Here is a 26,224-nt window from a genome sequence, read left to right as displayed (position 1 = left end):
GCAATTTGTTTTGGAGTAAGGAGGGATCCTAACTCCGGTGTTTGGGACTGATTGTCTGTTTTGACCATGTCGTCTGAGAATTCTGCTACTTCAGAGATTCCAAGGAGCCACAATGGAGTGAGTGGGGGAATGGATATGAGTTTCCCCATGGCTGTTATTCCCTTTGATGGTCTGAACTACTTTGAGTGGTCTGGGGAATAAAACTCTAAATAGGATACATCAATGGGAGAGTGAAGGAACCGAAGTACAGAAGTGCTGAATATGATAGGTGGAACCAAGAGAATAGTATGGTGATGTCATGGCTCTTGGTTTCCATGTTGCCACAGGTAAGGAAGACTTTTATGTGGGCTGAAACTGCTTGTGAGATATGGAAACAAGCAAAGTCCACCTATTCAGAGCAAAGGTACTATGCCAAGATATATCAACTGCAAGCTGAATCTTCTACTTGCAAGCAGGGGGAGAGGAGTCTCTCGATGTATTATTCTGATTTGACATTGATATGGAAAGAACTTGATCACTACCAGAATGTGAATTAGAAGTGTGATGAATATGCAAAGGTGTACAAGTTGCTTGTATCTCAGCAACGGGTCTTTGCCTTTCTCCTAGGGCTGAATCCTTCATATGAGTCCATCAAGGTGCAAATTTTGGGTAGTAAAGACTTGCCATCAATTCAGGAGGTGTATGCCTTAGTGCAGTCAGAAGAGAGTAGAAGTGTGATGAATTGTGTACAGGGGGAGTCAATTGCCCTAGCTGTCCAGTGAAATTCAGACACAAATGTCGGAGGTGATTTTAAGAAAGGTGACTCTCAGAAAATAACAGATGATAAGAGTAAACTTTGGTGCACTCACTGCTAGAAGACACGACACATGAGAGATACATGTTGGGATCTCCATGGAAAACCTAAATGGGCACAAGATTTGGGTAAGAAGTCAACACCTGATCACGGCAAGAAACCAAGCCAGTAGAATCAGCAAAAGTATAACCCAACTAATATGGCGTCGACAGAGACTAGTCCATTGGTAACTCAGGAGAGGCATCCCAATTCTAACCCTAAGGAAGAAATTATCAACTCCTTTTGTGACCATTTGGAATTGTATGGTAGGACTCTCCGCCAGATGGATTTTGGTCCAACTCCCTCTACCTCTTTCGCGTCTACATCAGGTAAGGCTGCCACTGCCTTCCATGTGTCATCTCATACCACTGATTCTCCTTCGGTTATTGACTCTAGAGCCTCGAACCACATGACCGGTAAGTCATTTATTTCAGACATATAACCTTCTCTCTAGGAGAGATAAGGTGAGACTTGTTGATGGTTCTTTCTCTACCAATAGCTGGCCAAGGTACCATACCTCTCCCACTCGGCCTTATCCTTTCTAATGTACTGCATGTTCCGAAATTACCTATTAATTTGTTGTCCACTAGTAGTATAACTCACTCCTTGAACTGTTCAATCACTTTTTTTTCCGTCTTCGTGTGTGTTTCAAGATTTGGCCTTGGGGAAGACGATTGGTAGAGGAAGCATGGTGGATGGTCTCTACGTGTTGGAGAATAAAGCTAGTCTTGGGGCTACAGAGTCCATGAGTTTGTCAAGTGAGAGTCAAGCCTATTTATGGCATAGTCGTCTAGGTCATCTTTCTTTTGAGTCATTAAAAGTTATGTTCCCAAATTTGTTTGAGTCCTTGTCAATGAGTCAGTTACAGTGTCAGACATGTCAATTGAGTAAACATTGTAGAAGTTCTTTACCTTTGAGAAATAAAAGATCTGAATTTCCATTTCATATTCTTTATTCTGATGTTTAGGGCCCTGTTACTCTACCCACTGAGGCTGGATATAAGTACTTCACTACCTTGATTGATGATTACTCTAGATACACTTGGGTTTACCCTATGCGGTCTCGAGATGAAGTGCCAAAAATTGTGAAAGACTTTCAACGCATGGTGTTCACTCAGTTCCAAACTGAAATCCATATCTTCCAGTCGGACAATGCGAATGAATACTTCCATAGTGATCTCACGGAGTTCTTTGCTTCGAGTTGGTCACTTCAGCGAAGCTCTTGTGCCAGGACACCCCAACAAAATGGTGTTGCTGAACAAAAGAACCGTCACCTTCTCGAAGTAGCTCGTGGTTTATTAATTCATATGAATGTGCCAAAACGTTTTTGGATGGATGCAGTTTTGTGTGCTACATACATCATCAGCTTCTGTTTCCTACAACTCTGTTGTCCACCATTCCGATGCGTGTTTTTGGGTGTCATTGCTTTGTCTATAACTTGTCCCCTACTCGAGGCAAGCTTGATCCTCGGGCTATTCCTTGTGCTTTCCTTGGTTACCCTTTATCTCAAAAGGGGTATCGCTGCTATGATCCTACCTATCGCAAGTACTATGTCTCCATTGACGTATCATTCTTTGAGAATCAACCTTTCTTCTCGGTTTCTCCTTAGTGGGAGAGTAGGGTTGAGGAGAAACAGGCAACTCAAACTCAACTACCTCCTTTAGCCGATCCTCCTCCATTTCGGGCTTTTCGTCGTCGCCATAAAAGCTAGCAGAGTTCAAGAGCCGTGGAACCTAACACTATGCAACCAACATCATCGAATTCACCAGAGGCAGATCCGTCTCAGCAGCCAGGTATACTTGCTCCTATTGATAAGCATGTTCCTCTAAATGTTGATTCACCTGTCATCAATGATCTTGATATTCTTATTGCTAAGAGAAAGGGTGTTAGATCTTGTACCACTAATCATCTTATCTCTAATTTTGTGTCCTATGATCACGTTTCATCTTCATTCCGTGCATTCCTCTCTTTTGTGGACAGTGTCCCCGTTCCTAAGAATGTGGCATAAGCTTTATCTAAACCTAAACGGACAGATGCAATGCAGGAAGAAATTGATGCATTACACAAAAATGGCACTTGGGAGTTGGTGGACCTCCCTGAAGGGAAGGAACCAATGGGTGTTCACAGTGAAACACAAGGCTAATGGAACTGTTGAAAGGTACAAGGCTAGACTGGTAACAAGAGGTTTTACACAGGTATATGGAGTGGACTATGCAGAGACTTTTGCTCCAATAGCCAAGATGAACTCTATCAGGATCCTTCTTTCATTGACAACAAATCTTGACTGGAAACTTCACCAATTGGACATCAAAAATGCCTTCTTGAATGGTGACTTGGAAGAGGAAGTGTACATGATCCAACCTCCAGGTTTCTGTGCCAAAGGTAGTGAACAAAAGGTGTGCAGGTTAAAAAAATCTTTATATGGGTTGAAACAATCACCTCGGGCTTGGTTTAGTAAGTTCCATTTAGCAATTCAACAGATGGAGTTCAAACAATGCCAATCAGATCACACTCTATTTGTGAAAAGAGGTGAATAGAGAATTGCAGCTCTTATTGTGTATGTGGATGACATAGTGATCACAAGAGATTGGGAGACTGAAATGCGAAGACTAAAAAAATTCTTAGCCACTCAATTTGAGGTGAAAGATCTAGGCCCCTTACGTTATTTCCTTGGAATTGAAGTTGCCTGCTCTCACAAGGGCATATTTATTTCCCAACGGAAATATGTACTAGATCTACTAGAAGATACAAGCAAGTTGGGGGTAAAACCAATTGACTCACCAATTGAATCTAATCATTATCTAGGAGACAGTTAGGGAGAGTTTTTGAAAAATGTGAAGAAGTTCTAGAGACTCGTAGGGAGACTCTTGTATTTGTCTATAACCAGGCCTGATATTGCTTATAAAGTGGGTGTCCTTAGTCAGTTCATGCACAACCCTAGGACAACTCACTTTGAACCTGCAGAGAGGATCCTTATATACCTCAAGAAGTTTCCTGGAGCTGGTTTGTTGTTCCAGAAACATGGTCACTTAAAGGTGGAAGTATATACTGATGCTGATTGGGCAGGAGCAGTCGATGACCGAAAGTCTACCAGTGGGTATTGTGCCTTCGTAAGAGGAAACCTGGTCACATGGAGAAGTAATAAACAAAGTGTGGTGGCTAGATCTAGTGCTGAAGCAGAATATAGAGCGATGTCTCATGGGGTTTCTGAAATCATGTGGATAAGAAATCTGTTAGGTGAACTGGGTTTTGCAGTGAGCAATCCTTTGTCACTCTACTGTGACAATATAGCTGCCATCAATATTGCTGCTAATCCAGTCCTGCATGATAGGACGAAACACATTGAAGTGGACAAGCACTTTATTAGAGAGAAACTCGTAAATGGAGAAGTGTGTACTCCATATGTCAGCTCAGAAGAACTTGCAGATATCTTCACCAAAGGTCTTCATCATGTGCGGCATAATGATGTGTGTGACAAATTGGGCATGATTGACATCTATGCTCCAACTTGAGGGGGAGTGTTGAAATAATTTAGTTATTTGTGTTAGGGTCTGTTTGGCTAGTTAAAGCATTTTTTTATTTCTGTTATGTCTGTTATTGTACTCACTTACAGCAGGGGCACAAGGGTCTTTTCCCTTCTTATTTCTGCAGCCCTATATAATATAATAAAAGTTGGCGCCGCCAGCACTGTTCTATTGCCAATCTCTTCTCTTCTCTTCTCTTCTCCCTTCTCTCTTCTTCTTCTCTTCTCTTCTCTTCTCTCTTCTCTCTTCTCTCTTCTTCTCTTCTCTTCTCTTTCTCTTATTTCTGGTCGGCCACACTGTCAAGACTCTACAAACCGAACCTGTCCTCTGCTCTCCTCACTACTCACCATAGAATAAGTCAGAGACAAAGTCACCTTATCCTTTGCCAAAACATTCTGCCTCACAATATCATACTCCAGATTGAGTCCAGTGAGGAACTCAGAGACCCGGTTTCTCTCCACCAACTTCCTATGTGTTCCTGCATCCTTTGTACAACCCCAAACAATAGTCTCCATCAAATCAATCTCCTTCCAAAGAGATTTCAGCATGGAGAAGTAGACAGTTAGAAGCTTCTCCCCCTATCTTAGATTATTCACATCATTCTTCAATTTGTAGGCCCAGGCAACATTCAACTTTTGGGCATAGGTCTCTGTGACACTATCCCACACTTCCTTTGCAATTTCCATCCACAAGTAGTGCTGACTAATATGTGGCTGGATAGAGTTCACTGACCAACCCACTACTATGTAGTTTTCCTGCATCCACCTTTCATAAGTAGGGTCATCCTCCAATTTCTTCTTGCTCCCGGTAGTGTACCCCCATTTCCCTCTACTATAAACATGTATTTTAATTGATTGAGACCAGACTAAATAATTAGTTCCATCCAACTTCACAGTGGTCACTACCCCTAACAGAGTCTCCACAGGCCCCCCATGTCCAAACCTAGAATCAATGGGATATTTGGATGGGAGAAGGAGAGAAAGTTCAACTGCTCCTACCAGAGGTTTCAAAACTCTATCCAACACAAACTGCCCTTAATAGAAATCAAAGAGCTCCTCTTTGATCCCCAAGCGCCAGCTTCAAAGTGTCTCTAGGACCTATAACAAGATTTCTCTAGTTATCTAGGGTTTTCAAGAAAAAACTCCAAGAACCAACCTTGGGCTTCAACTAAGGATGAAAGTCTCCACAAAACCTCTCGAAAAGCCCTCCTAATTGGGCTACATAAGCTGCTAATTGATCAACTGATCAGTTCTCCATACATACTGTAGTATGGGCTAAAAAAGAAGAAAGATGTTGAAGGTGAGAACCCACTTTGATACCAAGTTATGAAACACACCTGCAACAACCTAAATAATGAAAAGAAAAATAGAAGAGAAGAAGAAGATGGGAGAGAGAAAAGTAAAGGAGGAAGGAGATGGAAAAAAGGGAAGAGGAAGAGAGAGTTCTAAAACCTCTCTTCAGCCCCCATTGATCTCTTTTATTCTTTTATTGTAAAAAATAAAGACAATTACATAAATGCCCTTAGTAGGGCATCCATCTCTAAAGACAATAATACAAAACAAAAAAAAAAAAACAGGCCCACTACCTACTAACACAAATTATAAACATAACTTAAAGAAAAATAAAGAAACTAAGGCCCATTCCCACTACAGGTAGCAAGTATGGTCTGTCTAGTGGTGGTTGGAACTTGGAAGTTGGAACGCAAGCCAATCCACCCGCACCACCAACATAACTGTTTGGAAGGGCATTCAGAAACTCAAGCTAATTTCCGTGAAGGAATTGCAAATAAACTGGGTAGTGGCACCCATTTAAGGTTTTGATTAGATATTTGGTGTGGTAACAGGGCCTCAGAGCCTTAGTTTTGACATCCCCTCCTTCACATAAAAGGTTATTTGGCCAAGAAAAGTCCCTTCAAAAGTGGCATTTTTGGTATGGACAGCAGCCTTGGGTAAGTGTCTTACCAAAGACAAGCTGATTAGGAGGGGTATTCCTGTCACCTCTCCCAACTGCCCCCTTGTGCAATTCTGATCAGTAAACAGCAAGCCATCTTATCTTACACTGCTCAGTGAGCAGGCTTATTGGAATCATATGCTGGCCAATCTGCACCTAAACTGGGTATCCCTAGCACCATTCTTGACATCTTAAATGGATAACACATTGATGACCTTTCAATTAATGGTAAAATCATTGGGGGCGTGATCCCTGCAGCTGTGATTTGATCTATTCGGATGGAGAGGAACAGCAGAATTTTTGAAAGAAAATCCTCTCAAATTGATGAAATCATACACAATGTGTCAGCTAAAATCTTCTATTGGGCAACATGTCACGGAGTGACACAATGGGGTGCTTGGCTAGAGGTTTCTAGCCAATGCTGCATGCTTCTGGGGTGTTCTGGAATGTTCTAGGGTGTTCTGGAGTGTTCTCCATGTGTCTAGAAGGGTCTAGATGTTGGTGGAACTCTCTAGAACCTTGTGGAACAATCTAGGTTTGTGTGAAACAACCTAGAGGGGTTGGGAGCAATCTAGACTTCCTCTAGAGTGTTCTTGTATCTTAGGGAGAAGGCATCCCCTAGAAGAATGTAGAAGGTAGAATGTTCTAGAGATACTTCTAGATGATGCTAAGTGTACATAGTTCTAGAAAAATCCTTTAAGGAGGTGGAGGTGCCAATAGAAGGGGGCCCCCTCCCCCATTTGCATCAAATAAGGAAGCAAAGAAGCAAGAAGCAATCAAGCATTGTATCCCTCTCTTGAGTAATACAAAGAGTTCTTTGAGTTCTCCATCTCTCTCTTTCCTTGTGTGCTTTGTGCTTTGCTGCCTAAGTGTGTGCCTCAGTGTGAGGGACGAGTTGATAAGCTACTTGGTCCTAGGAGCCAGGAGAGTGCTCTAAGCAGGGAAGGTTGACTTGTGGAGCAACAGACTGCTGCCCAAGTGCCGCATGAGACGCTAGAAGAGACTAGGTCCGTGACAAGCAGCTTCAAATCATTCAACTGACTCTCTCTTTTTTGTAATTACTTCTTGTTAGAATAAACAAATCAAGGGTATTTTGGTCATTTGGGTTTATCTATTTGAGAGTGAAAGGTCTATTTTGTTTAAGTTTAAGTTATGTGTCCCATCACTTATGAGGGACAATATGGTCTTTCTTGTAACTATATTATTTGAGATAAATACAAGTGGGTCGGCTAGAAGTGGACTGATTTTCTCAGTCTGGCCGAACCCTTCTTCTCCTTCTTCTTCTTCTTCTTCTCTTCTTCTTCTTTCTCTTCTTCTTCTCTACTTTAACCTAGAATCGTATATGTATTTTACATGGTATTAGAGCCATAAAACCTAGTTCTCTTTTCTTTCTTTTTTTTCTTTCCTTACTGTCTGTCTTCTTCCTGGATTCGCCGCCAACCATTTCAGCTTTCTTCAATTTTCTACTAGCCTAAGTGGAAGCTCGACAAGGGGCCCAAAAGGAGTAGTCGTTTTGTGGTTTTGGAGGTGAGTATGCCTCCAGTTACTGTGGTGGTGGTCATTGAGGTTGTGTACTAGATACCCTCTAATCTGTGATATGAAGAGGGCTGTTTGTGGACAGGTATGAACAGTTCTGTTTTTTGCCCAAATAGTGGATTGTAAGTGTTGTGTTTTGGTTCAAAATATTTTTTTTTGTGGAGGTTTGGAGTGACTAGTATGCACATCAGCCTTGTTCTCCTCTGTTTTTACCTCATATGTGTGCTGAAAGTAGGGTGTTTCGACTGCTGAAGTTCATGACAGCAATGGTGTGGTGGTAGTTGTACTGTGTTGAATGGTGTGTGGATGATTCTGAATAGTTGAAAGTGAACCCTTGTATCTAGTGTGTAAATGGTTCTGCAGTGTGCAGTACAGGTGTTAAATTTAATGACAGAGTGAATTCAGCCCCTGTATTTGGTGTGTGAATGGTTCTGCAATGTGCAGCACAGGTGTTTGATTTAATGACTGAGTGATTTCAGCTTTTGTATTTGATGTGCAATGTGTATTTGAAGAAGTTGGTGGTGCTGAAAGTGAGATAAGCTTTGTGGAAGTGCGTAAGTTGTGCTGAATATTTGAAGGTGAATTAGTTAAGATGGCATCGTTTGGAGATGGGAATGATAATAAAACAGGCGTCATGATTTCTCCAGATTACCTAAATGTTCAAATGACATCTATTAAGTTGAATGATGAGAATTATGTGCCATGGGCAAAATCTGTTGAGGTGATTTTAAAGGCCAAGAAAAAGGTAAAACATGTGAAAGAGGAGAAACCCTCCTCTAATTCTCCGGGATTTAGTGACTGGGAATAGGAAGATGCACAAATAATGACATGGCTGTGGAATAGCATGGAACCAAAAATTAGTGTGAACTTTATGTTCCTAGATATAGCTAAAGAAATTTGGGATCATGCTAAGAAATTGTACTCCGGACAAGACAATACAACTAGTGGTGTATGTGGATGATATTGCCATAACCGGGAGTGACAGTAACATGATTGATAGGTTGAAGAAATTCCTATAGGACTACTTCAATACGAAAGATTTGGGTAAACTGAAGTACTTTCTGGGAATAGAAGTTGCTAGGTCAAGGCATGAAATTAACTTATGTCAAAAAAAATATGTTCTTGATCTACTTGAAGAAACATGATTGTTAGGTGTTAAACCAGCAGAGACTCCTATGCAACTTAATGTCAAGTTGAGTGTTGATGCAGGTGAAGAGTTTGATGATCCTGGAAGATACATGAGGTTGGTGGGAAAGTTGAATTATCTGACTATTACCCGACCAGATATATCATTTGTTGTGAGTATGGTGAGTCAGTTTATGCAACATCCTCGGATTCCTCATTGGGAAGCAGTTCTAAGGATTGTTAGGTACTTGAAGGGTGCTCCAGGTCGTGGTTTGCTATACCAAAGTGGAGGGACTCTTGAAATAGTAGGGTATACAGATGCTGATTGGGCTAGTTCTATATCAGACAGGAGATCAACTACAGGATATTGTACCTTCCTTGGTGGCAATCTTGTAACTTGAAAGAGCAAGAAACAAACAGTGGTGGTAAGGAGTAGTGCAGAAGCTAAGTACAAAGCTATGGCTCATACCACATGTGAACTAGTATGGTTGAAGAACTTGCTACAAGAGATGGGGTTCTCGATTGACAAACCTATGAGACTATACTGTGATAACCAAGCTGCTGTTCACATCTCTTCCAACCCAGTCTTCCATGAGAGAACCAAGCATATTGAGGTCGATAGTCACTTTGTGAGAGAGAAAGTGATAAGTGGAGTGATAACCACATCTCATGTGAGCTCAGGAAATCGGTGGGTAGATCTCTTTACAAAGGGATTGTCTCGGGGCAGAGTAGATTATATTTGTGACAAGATGGGACTATATGACATATACTCTCTAGCTTGAGGGGGAGTGTTAGAATACACAAATCAAGGGTATTTTGGTCATTTGGGTTTATCTATTTGAGAGTGAAAGGTCTATTTTGTTTAAGTTCAAATTATGTGTCCCATCACTTATGAGGGACAATATGGTCTTTCTTGTAACTATATTATTTGAGATAAATACAAATGGGTCAGCTAGAGGTGGACTGATTTTCTCAGTCTGGCCGAACCCTCTTCTTCTTCTTCTTCTTCTTCTTCTTCTTCTTCTTCTCTACTTTAACCTAGAATCGTATAGGTATTTTACACTTCTTATACTGATTGCATGTTCTCTCCTCATGTATACCCAGTCTCTGTAATGGGTTTACCCCTTCAACTTTCTCTATCTTTGTGTTGTTCAATGGTTTCACTCTCCTTTCTAAAAAATCCCCTCTCTCATTCTAATGGTTCCTCTTATAGACCCAGCCACCTGTCCATGTGGCAGTGTTTTAAAACATGAGAAGTTAAAATAACCTCCTCATTTTCTTGTACATGGGACTAGGGGTAGTTATTTGACTTAAACAGCCTCCCAACAGGTGTCCCCACAAGGTATATGACACAGCAAATGGGGGTTATTTCAAATTTTGAGAAGTTAAGCTTATGGAAATATTTACAAAAATACATAGAGAGATCCAAATGAATAGGACACTTTTAAAGGCTGTTAAACAACCATCAACCAATCATGTATCATAATAAATGCTTAAAGCAACTAACATGAATGTACCAAATCAAAGAAAGTTGATTGTTGATACGTGCTTCCTGATTGCCAAGTGGTTTCTATCTCATTATGAATTAAAAGATAGTCTAAGAAATTATCTTTAGGGCAGTTTGATGAATTATTTGGGGTTAAATGTTGGGATATTTTTTTGTAAATTTTGGTTTCTGTAGGTTATCAAATTATAGATTTTTTCTGTTTCTTTGGGTTGGTTGGAGTGAGACCCCTTCACCAGTGTATTATGTAACATTTTCTTTTTTTTTTAATGAAAATTTCTCATTATTATCAAAATAGCAGCAAGAATTATTCTCATTCTTTGGTTCTTTCTAATATATTGCTCATTCTTTGGTGGACAGCAAGCTATTTATTCGCTTCCCTATCTCTATTCTTCATCATTAATCACCCAAATCACCTTCTCTACCTCACAAAGCCCACCACCGAATCTGAAAGTTGTAGGACCCCCCATCTGTCCTACATCAAGGGGATATTTAGAATCTACTAAGATCTCATGACTTTATTCTCGAGGTCAATTGTACATTGGGATTTCATAAGAGCAGAACTATTGGCATTTCTGCAAGGATTAAGACCAGGGAACTCTATTAACCGTAGGAATGTTGTGGCGGAAAGAGATTCTATAGTAGTGATAAGTTGGTTTAGAGCAACAGTTTAGGACCTTGACAGTATCAAAATTTATTAAAAAGTGAGAAGAAAGGCAGAAATGACAGGGATCAAGTTTACTTGGGTATGAAGATCAGCACAAAGTCTAGCCACCACATTAGCTAGATAAGGAATGTAAAGAGTCTTTTATACTGCATCCCTCTAGTATTCTTATACACAATTCTTTTCTCAAAATAAATAAATTATGATTGTTACCAATCAAAAATAAAAATAAAAAGAAAAGAAAAGCATAGGTGATTCTCTTGTTGTTGTTGCCCATCTTCTTGTGACCTCACAAGAGTTCCTTGGGAAAAACATGGTTCTTTTTTTTTTTTTTAAGATAATGGCATGGCACTATATTCACCTTCCATTTAACTGTCCATCTATAGGCTTTTGTTCGTTAAACTAAAATTGTATTTCCATTTCAAAGCTCTATCGTGTGGGGAGAATTCCAGTTTACCTGCCCATTATCATGTTGACAACAAGTTTCATTTTTGCTCCATTTCCAACTTGCCCCAAAAAGAAAGATTTCTTCCCCATGACATTGAAAGCAGGGATTGCTTCATCATACAATTGCTGCATTTGCAAACAGGTCAGAAAAATATGTTAAATAACAGAAAGACAATTAGATGTTCATGTAGCCTATACCATTATTGAAATGACAATGATTAAGATCGAGAAAAAGTGAAGTACCTCAGATTACTGAAACAAAAGTGTAAGAAATGACATTACAGAATGAAAGAAAAAGGTTTAATATAAATCCATCTAGGATTACTTAAACGGATAATAATTAAACAGCCTTAAATTTTAAACTGAGCTTAATAAAAACCAATTACAGAATCTTAAGGAGTTTTATGACAATTCAAGCAAAGCATTGATATTAATTTTGGATTTTCTAAAATTAGTAAAGCTTTGTATTTTTCAAATGCAGGTTCAGCATATGTGCCCATGTACAATTTAACCCATATACACCTAAGAAAATAGGTCTGGATCCAGCATATGTATTCTATTTTACTCCCCACAAATCACCTTTTTCTAGACCCATGTATCAATGGTCTTAGTTGATGACCCAAGTTAGACTCTCAAATATTTATCACCCTTGCATTCCAACAGTCATATTTGAAAATTTTACATGTTATGCTGCATTTGCTGAGTCTAACTTGTTCTACAGAAATCCCTACAAAAAATGAGCATGTTGTTTTATACCAAATGTTAATTTCAATCTGCAAGGCAGCACTAAAAGCTAATAACCCAGAAGTTTCAATCCTGTGCATTTCGCTTTATACAGCTTATGGATCAGCATAGCCTATCCTACATCAGATGTTAACTTCAGTCTGCAAGTTAGCATTAAAAGCACATTCTGTGCATTCTGCTTTTTCTTTTTTTTTCTCTTTTTGATCAGTAACCTTGAAGAGATTTTTTATTAAATGATGACCACCCCTCATACCCTTAAGGAATAGAAGGGAAGACAAACAATCACTCCCATGCTGTCCAAAATAAATATCAAAGAGGCAATTATGTCTTGGACCTACTTCATTATTCCTTTTGCTTGTTCTTCTATTCTTGCACTGCTCTTCCTACGAGGTTCATATTTTGAAAACAGTGTAAAACTCTACAGCTTGAAGGAAAATCAGCCAAAAGAAACTTTCCCATGATTTTTTTGGTAAAACCTATGAATCTTCAAAACAATATTTTTTTAATACTTGAACCAAAATACTACAAAACAACATTATTTGAGCTAAAAATGCTATTGGCATTTTGACAAAACAAGGGGCTACAAGGGATAATTTGTTTTGGGGGTTACTAATCTAAAGGAGATTTCTGGCTTTGTAATGTTTGCTGTTTTTTCTATTATGGATAGCCGAGGATATCCACCCTCTGACTTTGACCTACACTTTTGCTTTGCATATTAATAAAAGTCTTCTGTCTGTTGCTGATAAAAAAACAATGCTATTGGCATTACTACAAGTACAAGAACTGAGGCTGGAAAGAAGGGGACGGTAATGGTATATAAACCCAAACCTCACTTGTTTTGCTTGCTAAAGAATAACCAATCGAAAGAGCACCTGTGTTGGGCAGATCCCAATAAATTGGTGTCAGAGCAATGTCAATCCAATTCCAAGTACTAAGGTAATGTCGATTGATGAGAGAGTTGATTGGATTGAAGTGGATCTACATAAGGTGAAAGCCATGTAACCTGTTTCACCAGTGTAGACTACCCACTCACAAATCACCACTACGGCACCTCAGTGGTGCCTCACCACTACCGCACCACTCCATAGTGCTGCCTCACCAGTGTAAACTATGTCCGCCAATCCAATTTTTACACCTATGGCCCTTACCCATATCATCTAGATCTTGTAGTCTCCTTGATGAGCAAGAGTAGCAGCATGACAGAAAGTAAGAAATAAGAATAAAAGGTTTAATAATTTAACAAAACAAAGTAATAGAAGACCAAATCAAAATGTTTTCAAACAAGTCCAAAGCACTGTAAATTCTAGTTTGAACTTATATTGGTCTTCACCATTACTGACCACCACCGTCCACCTCCTTACTGAGACTCCAGGTCGGGCTCGGGCCGAAGTTGTAGGCCCTATGGTCAGGCCAGGCTTGGGCTCGGGCTTGAGCAAATTCTGTTAATGAAGAGTGAAAGTCCAGCCCGAGCCTGACTCGTGAACAGGTTGATGGTGATACAACCCACTTCTTTCAAGGTGCATGTTGAGAATGGAAATCCGCTGGCTTGTGATGTCCTATGTAGGGACGTACAACTCAAGATACAGGGTTATGCCTTCCTAGTGGACCTTTACCACCCCCCCCCCCGAGTTCTGTGGGGTCAATGTCGTTTTAGGAGTGCAGTGGTTTGGTTGAAGTTGTTGATGCCGGTGGTGTGCAACTGGAACATAATGACCATGGACTTCACGATGGAAGGGATTTCTTTCCATTTGACTGGCCATGCTCCTACTGAAAGTAGGCCTTCAAGTTTTCACTCTCTTATTTAAGTGCTGCCAGCTACCAGACCAGCCCATCTTGATGTGGTTGGGCCTGTAAACATCTGAACCACACCTCTCTGTTGATTATGGAATGAAATCTTCTGAGGAAGCCCAGCAGGCACTCCAGCAATTATTGAAGCAATAGGGCAAGGTCTTTAAAGAGCCTAGTGGCTTGCCACCAGCCCAATCCCATGACCATCAGATACCAATCATGCCAGGTGTTGAACCAGCCTATGTGAGGCCTTACAAGTATCTACTGTTCAAAAACTTAAAAAATTAAAAAGATAGTGAAGGAGTTATTAGGAAAAGGGTTTATACAACCCAGTTCAAGCCCTTATTCCTCCAGGTTTTCTTAGTAAAAAGGACGAGACTTGGAGATTTTTTGTAGACTATAGGTCATCATTAAACCACATATTGTGAAGGACCGTTTCCGAGTTCCCATCATTAATGAACTCTTGGATGAGTTAAGGGAGGCTACAGTCTTCTCTAAGCTTGACTTGAGGGCGGATCACCATCATATACAGGTCCATCCAAATGATGTCCCAAAGACAGCTTTTCAGACCCATAATGGACAATGAATTCCTTTGTCATGCCATTTGGGCTAACAAATGCCCCATCAACTTTCCAAGCCCTAATTACCTCCAGAAGTTTACACTTGTATTTTTTTATGATATATCAGTCTATAGTAGTTGTTGGACTGACCATTTGCAGCACCTGGTCCTTATGTTGGAGGTTCTACAAAAGTATGAACCGCATGCAAAAGCCCAGGTCCACTACTTGATCCATATAGTCTTTGGGGGACTTGAAGTTACTGCTGTTAGCAGAACTTCTGGGTACAAAAGAAAACAGGAATCAATAGGAAGAAGAAGAGAGAAGAAGAGAAGAGAAAAGGAGGTAATTAAGAGAAAATAGAATAGGAGAAGAGCAAGAGAGGAATGGGCGAAAATCACTTACTGCTACCTAACATTAGGTGAAAAGGACAAAAATGCCCTGCTACCTATAACAGTGCAAGAAAGCAAGCATAAAGACAAAAAAAGAAATAAAAAGACTGAACTTATGGGACCACACATAAAGAATATCAGGTCTGGTCCACTGTATCACTACAGGGGGAAAGGCCATGGTAGATCTGGACAAGACCTCTTGCGTGCAAGATTGGCCACAACCTCAATCCATGAGAAGTTTGAGGGATTTCTTAGGTTTGACAGGTTACAACAGGAGATTCATAAAGGGGTATAGTGAAATTGCTACTCCATTGACACAAATCTTGAGAAAAGACTCATTCAAATGGAATGAACAGGCCCAACAGACCTTTGAAAGACTGAAAAGTGGTATCCACTCCTCCAACATTGGCATTATCAGACTTTACCAAGATGTTCATAGTTGAATGTGGTGCTTCAGACATAGGTATTGGGGATGTGTTAATGCAGGACAGGCAGCCTTTGGCCTATTTTAGCAAGAGCCTCTCAACCAGGCTCAATCAAAATCGGTGTATAAGAAAGAACTTACGGCAATAGTCCTCGCTGTCCAAAAGTGGAGAGCCAATCACCTAGGTCAGCAATTCATAATAAGAACTGAACAACAAAGTTTGAAGCACCTCCTGGAACAAAGAATTCATATACTAGAGCAGCAGCATTGGGTTGCTAAACTACTGGGTTATGATTACATCATAGAATACAACCCTGGCCCAGTAAATATGGTTGTTGATGCATTGTCGCACAAGACAAAGTTGGCCCTCTGGGTGATCCTTCAGCCTAGCTATCCCCTACTGGATCAAATTAAGGCCAAAGACCAGGCAGATCCAGATATGCCCCAAATTAGAGCATGTTGGCAGGATGACATTCCTCCACTCCAGGGTTATACAGTCCAAGACCGCACCTAATTTCACAATGGATGACTAGTAGTAGCTGCTACTTGTATCCACTTGTTTGACCTACCAACAGAAAAAATACAAGGTCCAAGCCCTGACAGGTCTCCTACAGCCTCTTCCAATACCTAAACAGGTATTGGATGAAGTCGCCATGGACTTCATCACCAGTCTTCCTCCTTCAAATGGTAAATCCATAATGATGGTTGTGGTTGACAGGATGACGAAGTATGGCCATTTCTCACCCTTCCACTTTTTGAAAGGTAGCAGAAAAAGATCCATTAAAAATAAAAAGGAGAGTACATAAAAAAGATGATAAGAAATCACCCGAGAGAATAAAGACAACACCTAAACCACTACAACAGAACACAAATAAAAAAACTAACCAAAGACAAAAGCCAGACTCATCTTGAGCCAAGACACCACCCCTTAAAACCCCCCAACCTGAAAACAACCACAGACCTCCAACTCCTCTGAACCAAAGAACCAAATTACATCAACCGCCTCTAATCCTCCCCCTCAAACACCTCCTCCTGCCCATCATCATCTTCATTCCAGATTTATCCAACTTCCCCCACTACATATTTCCTTCTTACTCCTTTCAAACTCCTCAAATGCTTTTCTAGCAAAATCCTCGCCACCCCAAAAAAACAATCCAAGGCTTTTACCCACCTGAACGTCTCTTTCAACAATTTTCTCAAGGTACATGGCCCCATTCCTTTCCACCTTTTCTAAATTTCTATCAGCAACTCTCAAAGCCAACTCATTCCCATCCACAATTTTATTTTCCTCTTGAGCCAAGTCAACTCTTTTAGTTCCTGACCTGAGTGGTGCTTGATGTTCCTCCCAACCTATGAATTCGACTATTTTTCTTCACTCCTCTTCTCTTGTAAACCTTCTAATATCTTTTTGTAGGACCTGCCCCAACAACCCCAAGTTTCAGTCTCAAAAACACCTTTGTCACATGAACTAAATGTAGCTTACTTGAGCTATGAGGTTTCTTAAGACCCAACTCCTCACATGCCACCTCATCTTTTTCTTCAACCTTCCTATATCCCACCTCCACCCAAAGCCTATGTTGAGCAAGAGCAAGAGAAGAGAGGAGAGGAGAAGAGAGAAGAGAGGAGAGTCGAGTGGACTGAAAACCCTCCCTTATACAGGGGGCAAGTGTAAGAGTTATTATTTATACTGGCCCAGTCGTACAATATAAACAAGAGAGAAATTACAACAGTACCCTTGTGGTACTAAACCTGAGTACACAAAACAACTGTCAACACTCCCCCTCAAGTTGGAGAATAGATATCAATCATGCCCAACTTGTCACAAAGATCATGATGTCTAGAAAGGTTTAAACCCTTTGTAAAGATGTTTGCAAGCTGATTCTCAGAAGTGACATAGGGAGTACACACTTCACCTGTGATAACTTTCTCTCTTATAAAATGCTTGTCAACTTCAATGTGTTTTGTTCTATCATGAAGCACCGGATTGGCAGCAATGCTTATAGCTGCTTTGTAATCACAGAATAGAGTTATAGGTTTAGTCACTGGGAAACCCAACTCACCCAACAAATTCTTTATCCACATGCCTTCAGCAACCCCGTGGGCCATAGCACGATATTCAGCTTCAGCACTGGATCTAGCCACCACATTTTGCTTTTTACTCCTCCATGTAACAAGGTTCCCTCCTATAAAGGTGGAGTAGCCACTAGTAGACTTTCTGTCACTTTGGGATCCAGCCCAATCTGTGTCTGTATAAACTTCACTTTCAAATGTCTGTGCTTTTGAAATAACAAGCCAGTACCCGGATACTTCTTTAGATATCAAAGGATTCTCTCTGCTGCTTCAAGATGAGAGGACCTAGGAGCACGCATGAACTGACTGAGGACACCAACAGCATATGCAATGTCTGGGAAAGTCATAGAAAAGTATAACAATCTCCCTACAAGCCTCTTAAACTATTTCACATCCTTGAGAGGTTCACCACGGCTGTCACCTAATTTATGGTTGGGGTCAATGGGAGAGTCAACTGGCATCACCCCCATCTTCCCAATGTCCTGAAGTAAATCTAGGACATATTTCCTTTGAGAAATGAAGATACCCTTCTTTGATCGGGCGACTTCAATTCCAAGGAAGTACCTGGCAGGTCCTAGATCCTTCACTTCAAACTGAGTGGCAAGAAAAAACTTCAACCTCGGAATTTCATCCTCCCAGTCACCAGTAAAAATTATGTCATCCACATATACAATTAGAGCAGCAATTTTACCTTCTCCTATTTTCACAAACAGTGTGTGATCTGATTGACATTGCCTGTATCCTTTCTGCTGAACTGCCACATGGAATCTGCTGAATCAAGCTCGTGGTGATTGTTTCAGCCCATATAAGGACTTCTTCAACTTCCTCTTCAAGGTCACCATTCAATAATGCATTCTTGATGTCAAGCTGGTGTAAATCCCAATCCAGATTAGCCGCAAGAGAGAAAAGGACTCTAATGGAGTTCATCTTGGCAACAGGGGCAAAAGTTTCTGCATAATCAACTCCATACACTTGAGTAAATCCCTTTGCCACTAAGCGGGCTTTATACCTTTCCACTGTTCCATCAGCCTTATGCTTGACTGTGAACACCCATTTACATCCAACTAGAACCTTTCCCTTAGGAAGATCAACAAGTTCCCATGTGCCATTTCTGTGAAGGGCATTATTTTCTTCCTTCATGGCATTTGTCCATTCAGGAACTGAAAGAGCTTTTGTCACATTCTTAGGGATAGGGACACTATCAATAGAGGTAAGGAAAGCACGGAATGATGATGAAATGTTCTCATAGGAGACAAAGTTGGAAATGGGATGTTTGGTGGTGCACAATCTAACACCCTTCCAGTGAGCAATAAGACGGTCAAGATCATTAGCAGTAGAGGAATCATTTTCAATAGATTCAAGGACATCATTGGGAGCCAAAATACCTGAGTGAGTATGATCCTCCCCCGAGGAGTTTGGTGGCACTGGAGGTACAACTTCCGGATTCTCCACAGCTCTTGAATTTGGTTGGCCTTTGCGACGACGAGAAAAAACACGAAAAGGCGGAGGATCAGGGAGAGAGGGAAGCTGAACCAATTTCTCCACATGCCTACACTCCCCCTGAGGAGAAATAGGAAAGAAAGGCTCATATTCAAAGAAAGAAACATCCATGGAGACATTGAATTTCCGAGAAATAGGATCAAAACAATGGCATCCCTTTTGAGTGAAGGAGTAACCAAGAAATATGCAAGAGATAGCACGAGAATCCAATTTCCCACGGGTGGGAGACAGATTTTTGACAAAACACCGGCAACCAAAGACACAAGGAGGAATAGAAAGAAGAGGAGCCTTAGGAAAGAGAAGTTGATGTGGGGCTTTGTACTCTAACCGACGAGAGGGCATACGGTTTATAAGGTAAGTGGAACAAAGAACAGCTCCAAGCCAAAAACGTTTGGGAACATTCATATGAAGTATTAAACCCCGAGCCACTTCAAGGAGATGTCAGTTCTTTCGTTCGGCCACACCATTTTGTTGTGGTGTTCGGACAAAAGAGCTATGGTGAAGGGAACCACGCGAAGCAAAAAACTCCGTGTGATCACTATGAAAAAATTCTTTTCCATTGTCTGATTGAAAATTTTGAATTTCAGTTTGAAATTGAGTGAAGACCATCCACTAGAAATCTGGAATGATTTTTGGTACTTCTTCCCTGGTTCGCATCGGGTATACCCAAGTATATCTAAAATATTCATCAATGAGGGTAATGAAATACTTGTAGCCACTCTCAGATGGTAAAGTAACAGGGCCCCATACATCATAATGAACAATGTGAAAAGGAGATTCAGATTTACTATTTCTTTGAAGAAAATGAGTTCTACAATGTTTACTTAACTGACACGTTTGACAAGAAAAATCAAAAACAGACATTGACTTAAACAGTTCTGGGAATACAACTTTCAAAGACTCAAAAGACAAATGACCAAGACGGCAATGCCATAAATAGGCTTTCTTCTTACAGGACTGACTCATAGACTCTGTAACATGAAGACCAGTCTTATTCTCCAGCATGTAAAGTCCATCAGCCATACGTCCCCTACCAATCGTCCTCCCCGAGGCCAGATCCTGAATCACACAATGAGAAGGGAAAAAAGTCACTGAGCAATTCAAGGAATTAGTAACACTACTAAAAGAGAACAAATTAATGGGAAAATTAGGAACATGAAGAACATCAGAAAGGGTAAGGCCAAGAGGAAGAGAGAGAGTTCCTTGACCAGCTATGGAAGAGTATGATCCATCGGCTAGTCTCACCTTGTCTCTTCCAGAAAGAGGGTGATAGGTTTGAAAGTAAGAGGATGTACCAGTCATGTGTTTTGATGCTCCAGAATCAATGATCCATGGAGAGTCGGGTGTGAGAAGCAACATGGAAAGCAGTGGCAGGGTTACCTGACGTAGATACAAATGAGGTTGAGGGAGGAGCATCCATCTGACGAATTGCTCTACCATAGAGCTCTAAATGGTCACGGAAGGAATTCATAATATCCTCCCTCGGGTCAGGTCCAGTGAGATGTGTCTGAGTCACAGTAGAAATGGGGGGCTGATTCTCCTGAGTAGCCATGTTGGCAATGTGATGTTTCTTTGTACCTCGCTGTCCAGATCTCTTATTCACCTCTGAACCTTGCTTCTTAGTCAGATCTTGAGCCCATTTTGGTTTCCCATGAAGATCCCAACAAATATCTTTGGTGTGTCGGGGTTTCTGGCAATGAGTGCACCACAATTTGTCCTTATCTTCTGTTTTTTTTTTTGAGATCTCCTTTCCTGGAAGAAGATCCCACACCAGTAGAGACACCCCCTTTTGCTACCAACACAACAGCATCCCCACTAGGGATGTTCATCAAATTTCTTCTGCTTTCTTCAAATTGTACAAGAGCATAGACTTCCTGAACAGATGGGAGATCCTTAGAGCTGAGAACCTGAACCCTGATAGATTCATACATAGGATTCAGACCATGTAAGAATGCAAACACCCTTTGCTGGGAGACAAATTGCTTGTACTTTTTGGCATCCTCATCACACTTCCAATCCAAACTCTGGTAGTGATCCAATTCCTTCCAGACAGAGGTCAAGTCAGAATAATAAACTGATAAACACCTCTCCCCCTGTCTACAAGTAGATGATGCTGCCTGCAGTTGATAAATTTTGGCATAGTGTCGCAATTCTGAATATGTAGATTTTGCTTGTTCCCAGATTTCATTTGCAGTTTCAGCCCACATGAAATTCTTCCTTATTTGAGGTTGCATGGAAACCAAGAGCCAAGACATAACAATACTGTTCTCCTGATTCCATCTATCGTATTCAGCACTCCCAGAGGATGGTTCTTTTATCCTCCCATTAATATAGCCCATCTTCCCCCTTGCAGTGATGTATAATTTGATCCCTCTTGACCACTCTAGGTAATTTAAACCATCAAGAGGGACAACAGCCATAGGAAAGGATAGGTCACCCCCACCCATTCCATTCAGCAATGAGGAAACTCCAGATGAGGCTGAATCTTCACTGCCCATGATATCAGAATAAAAACGAAACAGCAACCAAATGAGTACTGCCGTACAAGGCTATTGCAGAAACAGGTCCTTCTGACCTCCGGTTTCACTGGGAGCAAAATCAGAACATTGTTGTTGCAGTACTGGAACAGGTCCTTCTGACCTATGGTTTCACTGAGAACAAAAAACTGAACACTGTTGTTGCAGTACTGAAACAGGTTCTTCTGACCTACGGTTTCACTGAGAACAAAGTCTGAACACTGCTGTTGTAGTACAAGAACAGGTTTGTATGACCTACGATTTTGTAGGAATCAAAAAGAAACACTGCAGTTATAGTACATCACTAGGTCTGAATGACCTAATCAGTAGGCCTGATAGCCAACCAATCAATGAGATCAACAGGGTAGCCGAACAGTCAATCAATAAGATTAATACAATATCAGCTTCAAGGCATCAACAGTCCATAATACCAAAAGAAAACAGCTGAATACAGTTACTTTGTTAAGGAATACAATCAATCAACAGTCCATCAATCGGCTGAACAGACAATCAGTAGGGCAGCCGAACAGAAGATGACCAGTACCTCTTTTAATTTCAGATGAGTCTCTTTGTAAACCAGAACTCCCTCTACGAACCTCAAATGATAGCCTCTCTACAGTCGAGCAGACAAGAGGTACAACTTCTGGGCTGGAAGATGAAAAGACTATAACTTCTGGGTCGAACTGAGTACACTAGATTAGGAGTTCGATGGAGACAGCTCTGGGAGATGAAAGGTCACTATAACTTCTGAGTCGAACTGGATGCAACAGCTTAGCATTTCGAGGGATGCAGCTCTGGGAGATGGAGAGACCATCTGCACGACATTGAACAGCAGGTTTGCTTAACACCACCCTTCAGGCCTGGACGACTTGCTCTAATACCATGTTGAGTAAGAGTAAGAGAAGAGAGGAGAGGAGAAGAGAGAAGAGAGGAGAGTCGAGTGGACTGAAAACCCTCCCTTATACAGGGGGCGAGTGTAAGAGTTATTATTTATACTGGCCTAGTCGTACAATATAAACAAGAGAGAAATTACAACAATACCCTTGTGGTACTAAACATGAGTACACAAAACAACTGTCAATAGCCTACCAACCACAACTTCCTTAACTGAGAAATTTTCATCAGGAGCAATCACGTCCTGGAGATCACCCTTATCTCCAGCATCATCAACTATCTCCCGTTCTACAACCCCTCCAACAACTTCGAAATTCTCACCCTTCTCTTCCACCTTCCCAGCTTCCTTCACTCCCCCCCCCAACCCAAGCTTCACGCCTACTTTCTCCTCTGAATTGGAAAAGACATTTGTGAATGGTGTAGGATCACTAACTTTATTCATCCAAACTTCATCCATCTGAATACCAGGTGACATAGAGTCCTCAGCTTTTTCATCATCAACTCAAGCCTTCTTAAGATCAGAAGACTTCTCCCCATCAAACTGAACAATCTTTTTCCTTCTTGATCTATCACATTTGCAAACCACCCAAACCTAGCCCTCCACCTCTTCTCTTTGCAACTTAAATGAGCCAGACCTGTTCAACATCCCAATCCTTTTGGGCTTTAGACATTTAAAAGAGGAATCAATCTTCTTGTTTACCTGTAAGCTGTAACTTACCCAGCCACCTTCTCCTAACCTCTGAAGACCTCTTCCTCAAGAAATGGTCCCCACTCAAACCTCCATCAGGCCTCGTGGCCCAACTTAAATTAACCGTTTCAATTTTTGAACAAACTTCAACTTCAGATCCAATCCCTCCCTCTTCTATAACCAAGAATCCAGGTGACCCACTGGAACGCACACCACGTCAGCACTTTTAGCAATTAAAGCAAGAGAGCCCACCCTTTCATTTGAATGGGCCCCACTCCCTCCACTAAACTCTGGGACTCTACACTCTTCAATTACTCCTCTCACCATCGAGCCACCCCCACTAAAGTTAAATTCTTTAATTCTAGAACTACCTTTGTCTTCAACCTCCGTTCCTTCATCAAGCTAACCTTTCATCTTCCTGGTCTTCTCCTCAGAAGGATGACACCTCTCAGAGCCCTCCTCCCTCCACAAATCCAAGCTTTCAACACACCTCAGTGGATAAGATCCTTCCACCACAACTCTTAAGCCAGATAGCTCTCCAAAAAAATGCAGGGACAAGGAAGAAGGAACCAAGTGAATCTCTTTTACTTCCACTAAGATGTGCACAGCAACTAGATTCCACCATGAAACTATCCTTGGATCAATGAATCTGAATTTTACACAAGCATCTCCTACGGCTTCAAATGTTTGAAAATCCCACACATGAAGAGGGATTCCAAAAATGTTAAACCAAACCAGATTTGAAGGTCCTATGTCTCTGATTGCACCTACTAAAGGGTTCCATCTCCCAATCCTTAGTTCTCAAACACAAACCTGACTCTGTTCTCACCTCATCCTTACTACCAAAAGTGAAGAGAAAAAAATCCAACACTCAGCTTTCTTATCTGAAATGTCAAACTTGGATGCCATTCCACAACTTCCCAATCCCTTAAACACTCTACATCTGAACCAGAGATAACAAAACGATCCACCAAGCTTCTATCCAACAGCCTGACACAGTCATGAACACAACAGTGGCTATACTTTTTGCAGCATAAGTTTGATGGAAGCAACAGTGGCTGAAGTATTTGTAAGGGACATTACTAAGCTTCATGGAACTCCTAGGGCCGTTGTTTCAAACAGGGACCCAGCTTTCTTAAGAAATTTTTGGAAGGAATACTTGAAATTACAAGGTATAGGCCTCAAGCATTCAACCATAATCCCCGATTAGATGGGAAAGCTGAGGTACTTAATCAATGTCTTGGATACTTATCTGAGGTGCTTCACCAGTGAGAAGCCCCGCCAATGGGTGACGTGGATTCCTTGGTCTGAGTTTTGGAACAACACTTCATACCACTCCACAATTTGAATAGATCCATTCAAGGCCTTGTATGTAGGGCTGCAATCAAACAAAGCTCTAATTGAATAGTACAAGCTCAAGTTGAATTAGGCTCAATTCAAGTTCAATTCTAATCAAGTATGAATCTCAAGGTAAGCTCAGATGCTTGATTTGTTATTCGAACTCAAGCTAGTCAATAAATAGTTCAGCTCGAAAGCTTGCGAGCCTGGCTCGATTAACATAAGATAATATATATTATGAAATTACATTTTTATATTCTATATACAATATAAGAATATACTATATATTATAAAAAATATATCATATATATATATATACATAATACAAAAATATATTCATTTTCAAGCCTTCGAGTTGAACTCAAGCTCATTGAATATTTTATCAAACCAAGCTTGAACCAGGAAATAGAGTTTGAATCAAACTCAAACTCAAGTCTAATAGCATTTTAATCCAACCGAGACAAGACATGTAGAAGTTCAGCTCGGCTCGACAGCACCCCTACTTGTATGGCCAAGAACCTCCTCCTATACTCCCTTATGAAAAAGGTTTAGCAACAATAGCTTCAGTGGAAGAGAACCTCTTATCCAGGAACGAGATATTACAGCCACTCAAGGCAATTCTACTACAGGCCCAGCAAATAATAAGCCCCAAAGGGACCTACGACACCATTTGGTTGAATACCAGGTGGGAGACAGTCGGGGACTTTGTGCGTTTGAAGTTGCAGCTATACTAGCAAGTAATAATGGCATGTAGGGCTTGGCAGAAATTAGCTCCATGATATTACAGCCCATTTGAAATTGTTGAAAGGATTGGCATAGTAGCTTATCATCTGAACCTCCCTAAAGGCTCAAGACGACACTTCATCTTCCACTTTTCTCTCCTCAAGAAGTACCTGGTCCTCTCACTACAACCACCCCCACTGTTCCAAAGTTTTTTTGATGAGGGGAAGTTAGTCACCTAGCCAGATGAGATACTAGACTACCGTTGGGTCAAACAAGGCAAGAAAATTTGACAAGAAATCTAGTGGCCTGGCCAAGGCTATTTGGATGATGCCACCTAAGAAGACTGTTCTAAACTGCAAGGACAGTTCCCACAGTTTGTCCTTGAGGACAAGGACACTCCCAAGAGAGCAGGAGTTGTTAGGACCTGGGCCAATGCTGATACAAGCCAAACTGCAGAGGAAGCTGAAGCCAACAAATTGACAGATTCCAATTCGATTCCTCAAGTTCGACAGCCCAAGTCCCTCATCATAAGCACATATATGAGGAAGACGAAGTCATGTGACAACTAGTCTTGTCAGATTATGTTACAAAAATCTCTCTAATTCAATTAGTTAAGCCATGCATGATGTAAAGGGTGATGTTACATAAATCCAAGCCTCATTTGTTTTGGTTGTCAAAGAATTATTTCCCTCTTCTATCCATTTTCTCTTCTTCTTCCTCTGTAAGGAGTCCGTGTTCTACTCAAAAAAGCACCTATGTTGGGCAAATCCCAACATTTTATCATTACACCAAGTAATGGCCCCTAATGTTTTAGCAAAAATATGTTGATCAAAAAATATATTTTAGCAAAAATATGACCAAATTTCCTTCAAAATTATGTAATTCCAAAAATTCTTTTCGCAGATATTCAGACACTTTTAAATAAGAAATTTGATCGGAAATTGCAAGCCATGTCTCTCTCTAACAGTTTGGTCCAGTTTCCAGAAGAGTTCAATTTTTGTGCAGTTCT

At 40.8% G+C, this 26,224-nt stretch overlaps 1 protein-coding gene across 1 annotated transcript in view; it reads right to left on the bottom strand.

Annotated features, from left to right (window-relative positions):
* GLYR1 (glyoxylate reductase 1) overlaps positions 1-26,224 on the bottom strand; it is a 50,183-nt gene that overhangs the window by 9,771 nt on the left and 14,188 nt on the right. The window contains exon 6 of the mRNA XM_088960535.1: positions 11,592-11,707. Coding sequence (XP_088816661.1) covers positions 11,592-11,707 — 116 coding nt within the window. The remainder of the gene's footprint in view (positions 1-11,591; positions 11,708-26,224) is intronic.

Source organism: Nelumbo lutea, chromosome 1 (assembly GCF_056320005.1).
Source record: "Nelumbo lutea isolate HS-2025 chromosome 1, American lotus-T2T, whole genome shotgun sequence".
Taxonomy (NCBI): Eukaryota; Viridiplantae; Streptophyta; class Magnoliopsida; order Proteales; family Nelumbonaceae; genus Nelumbo; species Nelumbo lutea.
This window is presented reverse-complemented; position numbering and strand designations above follow the sequence as displayed.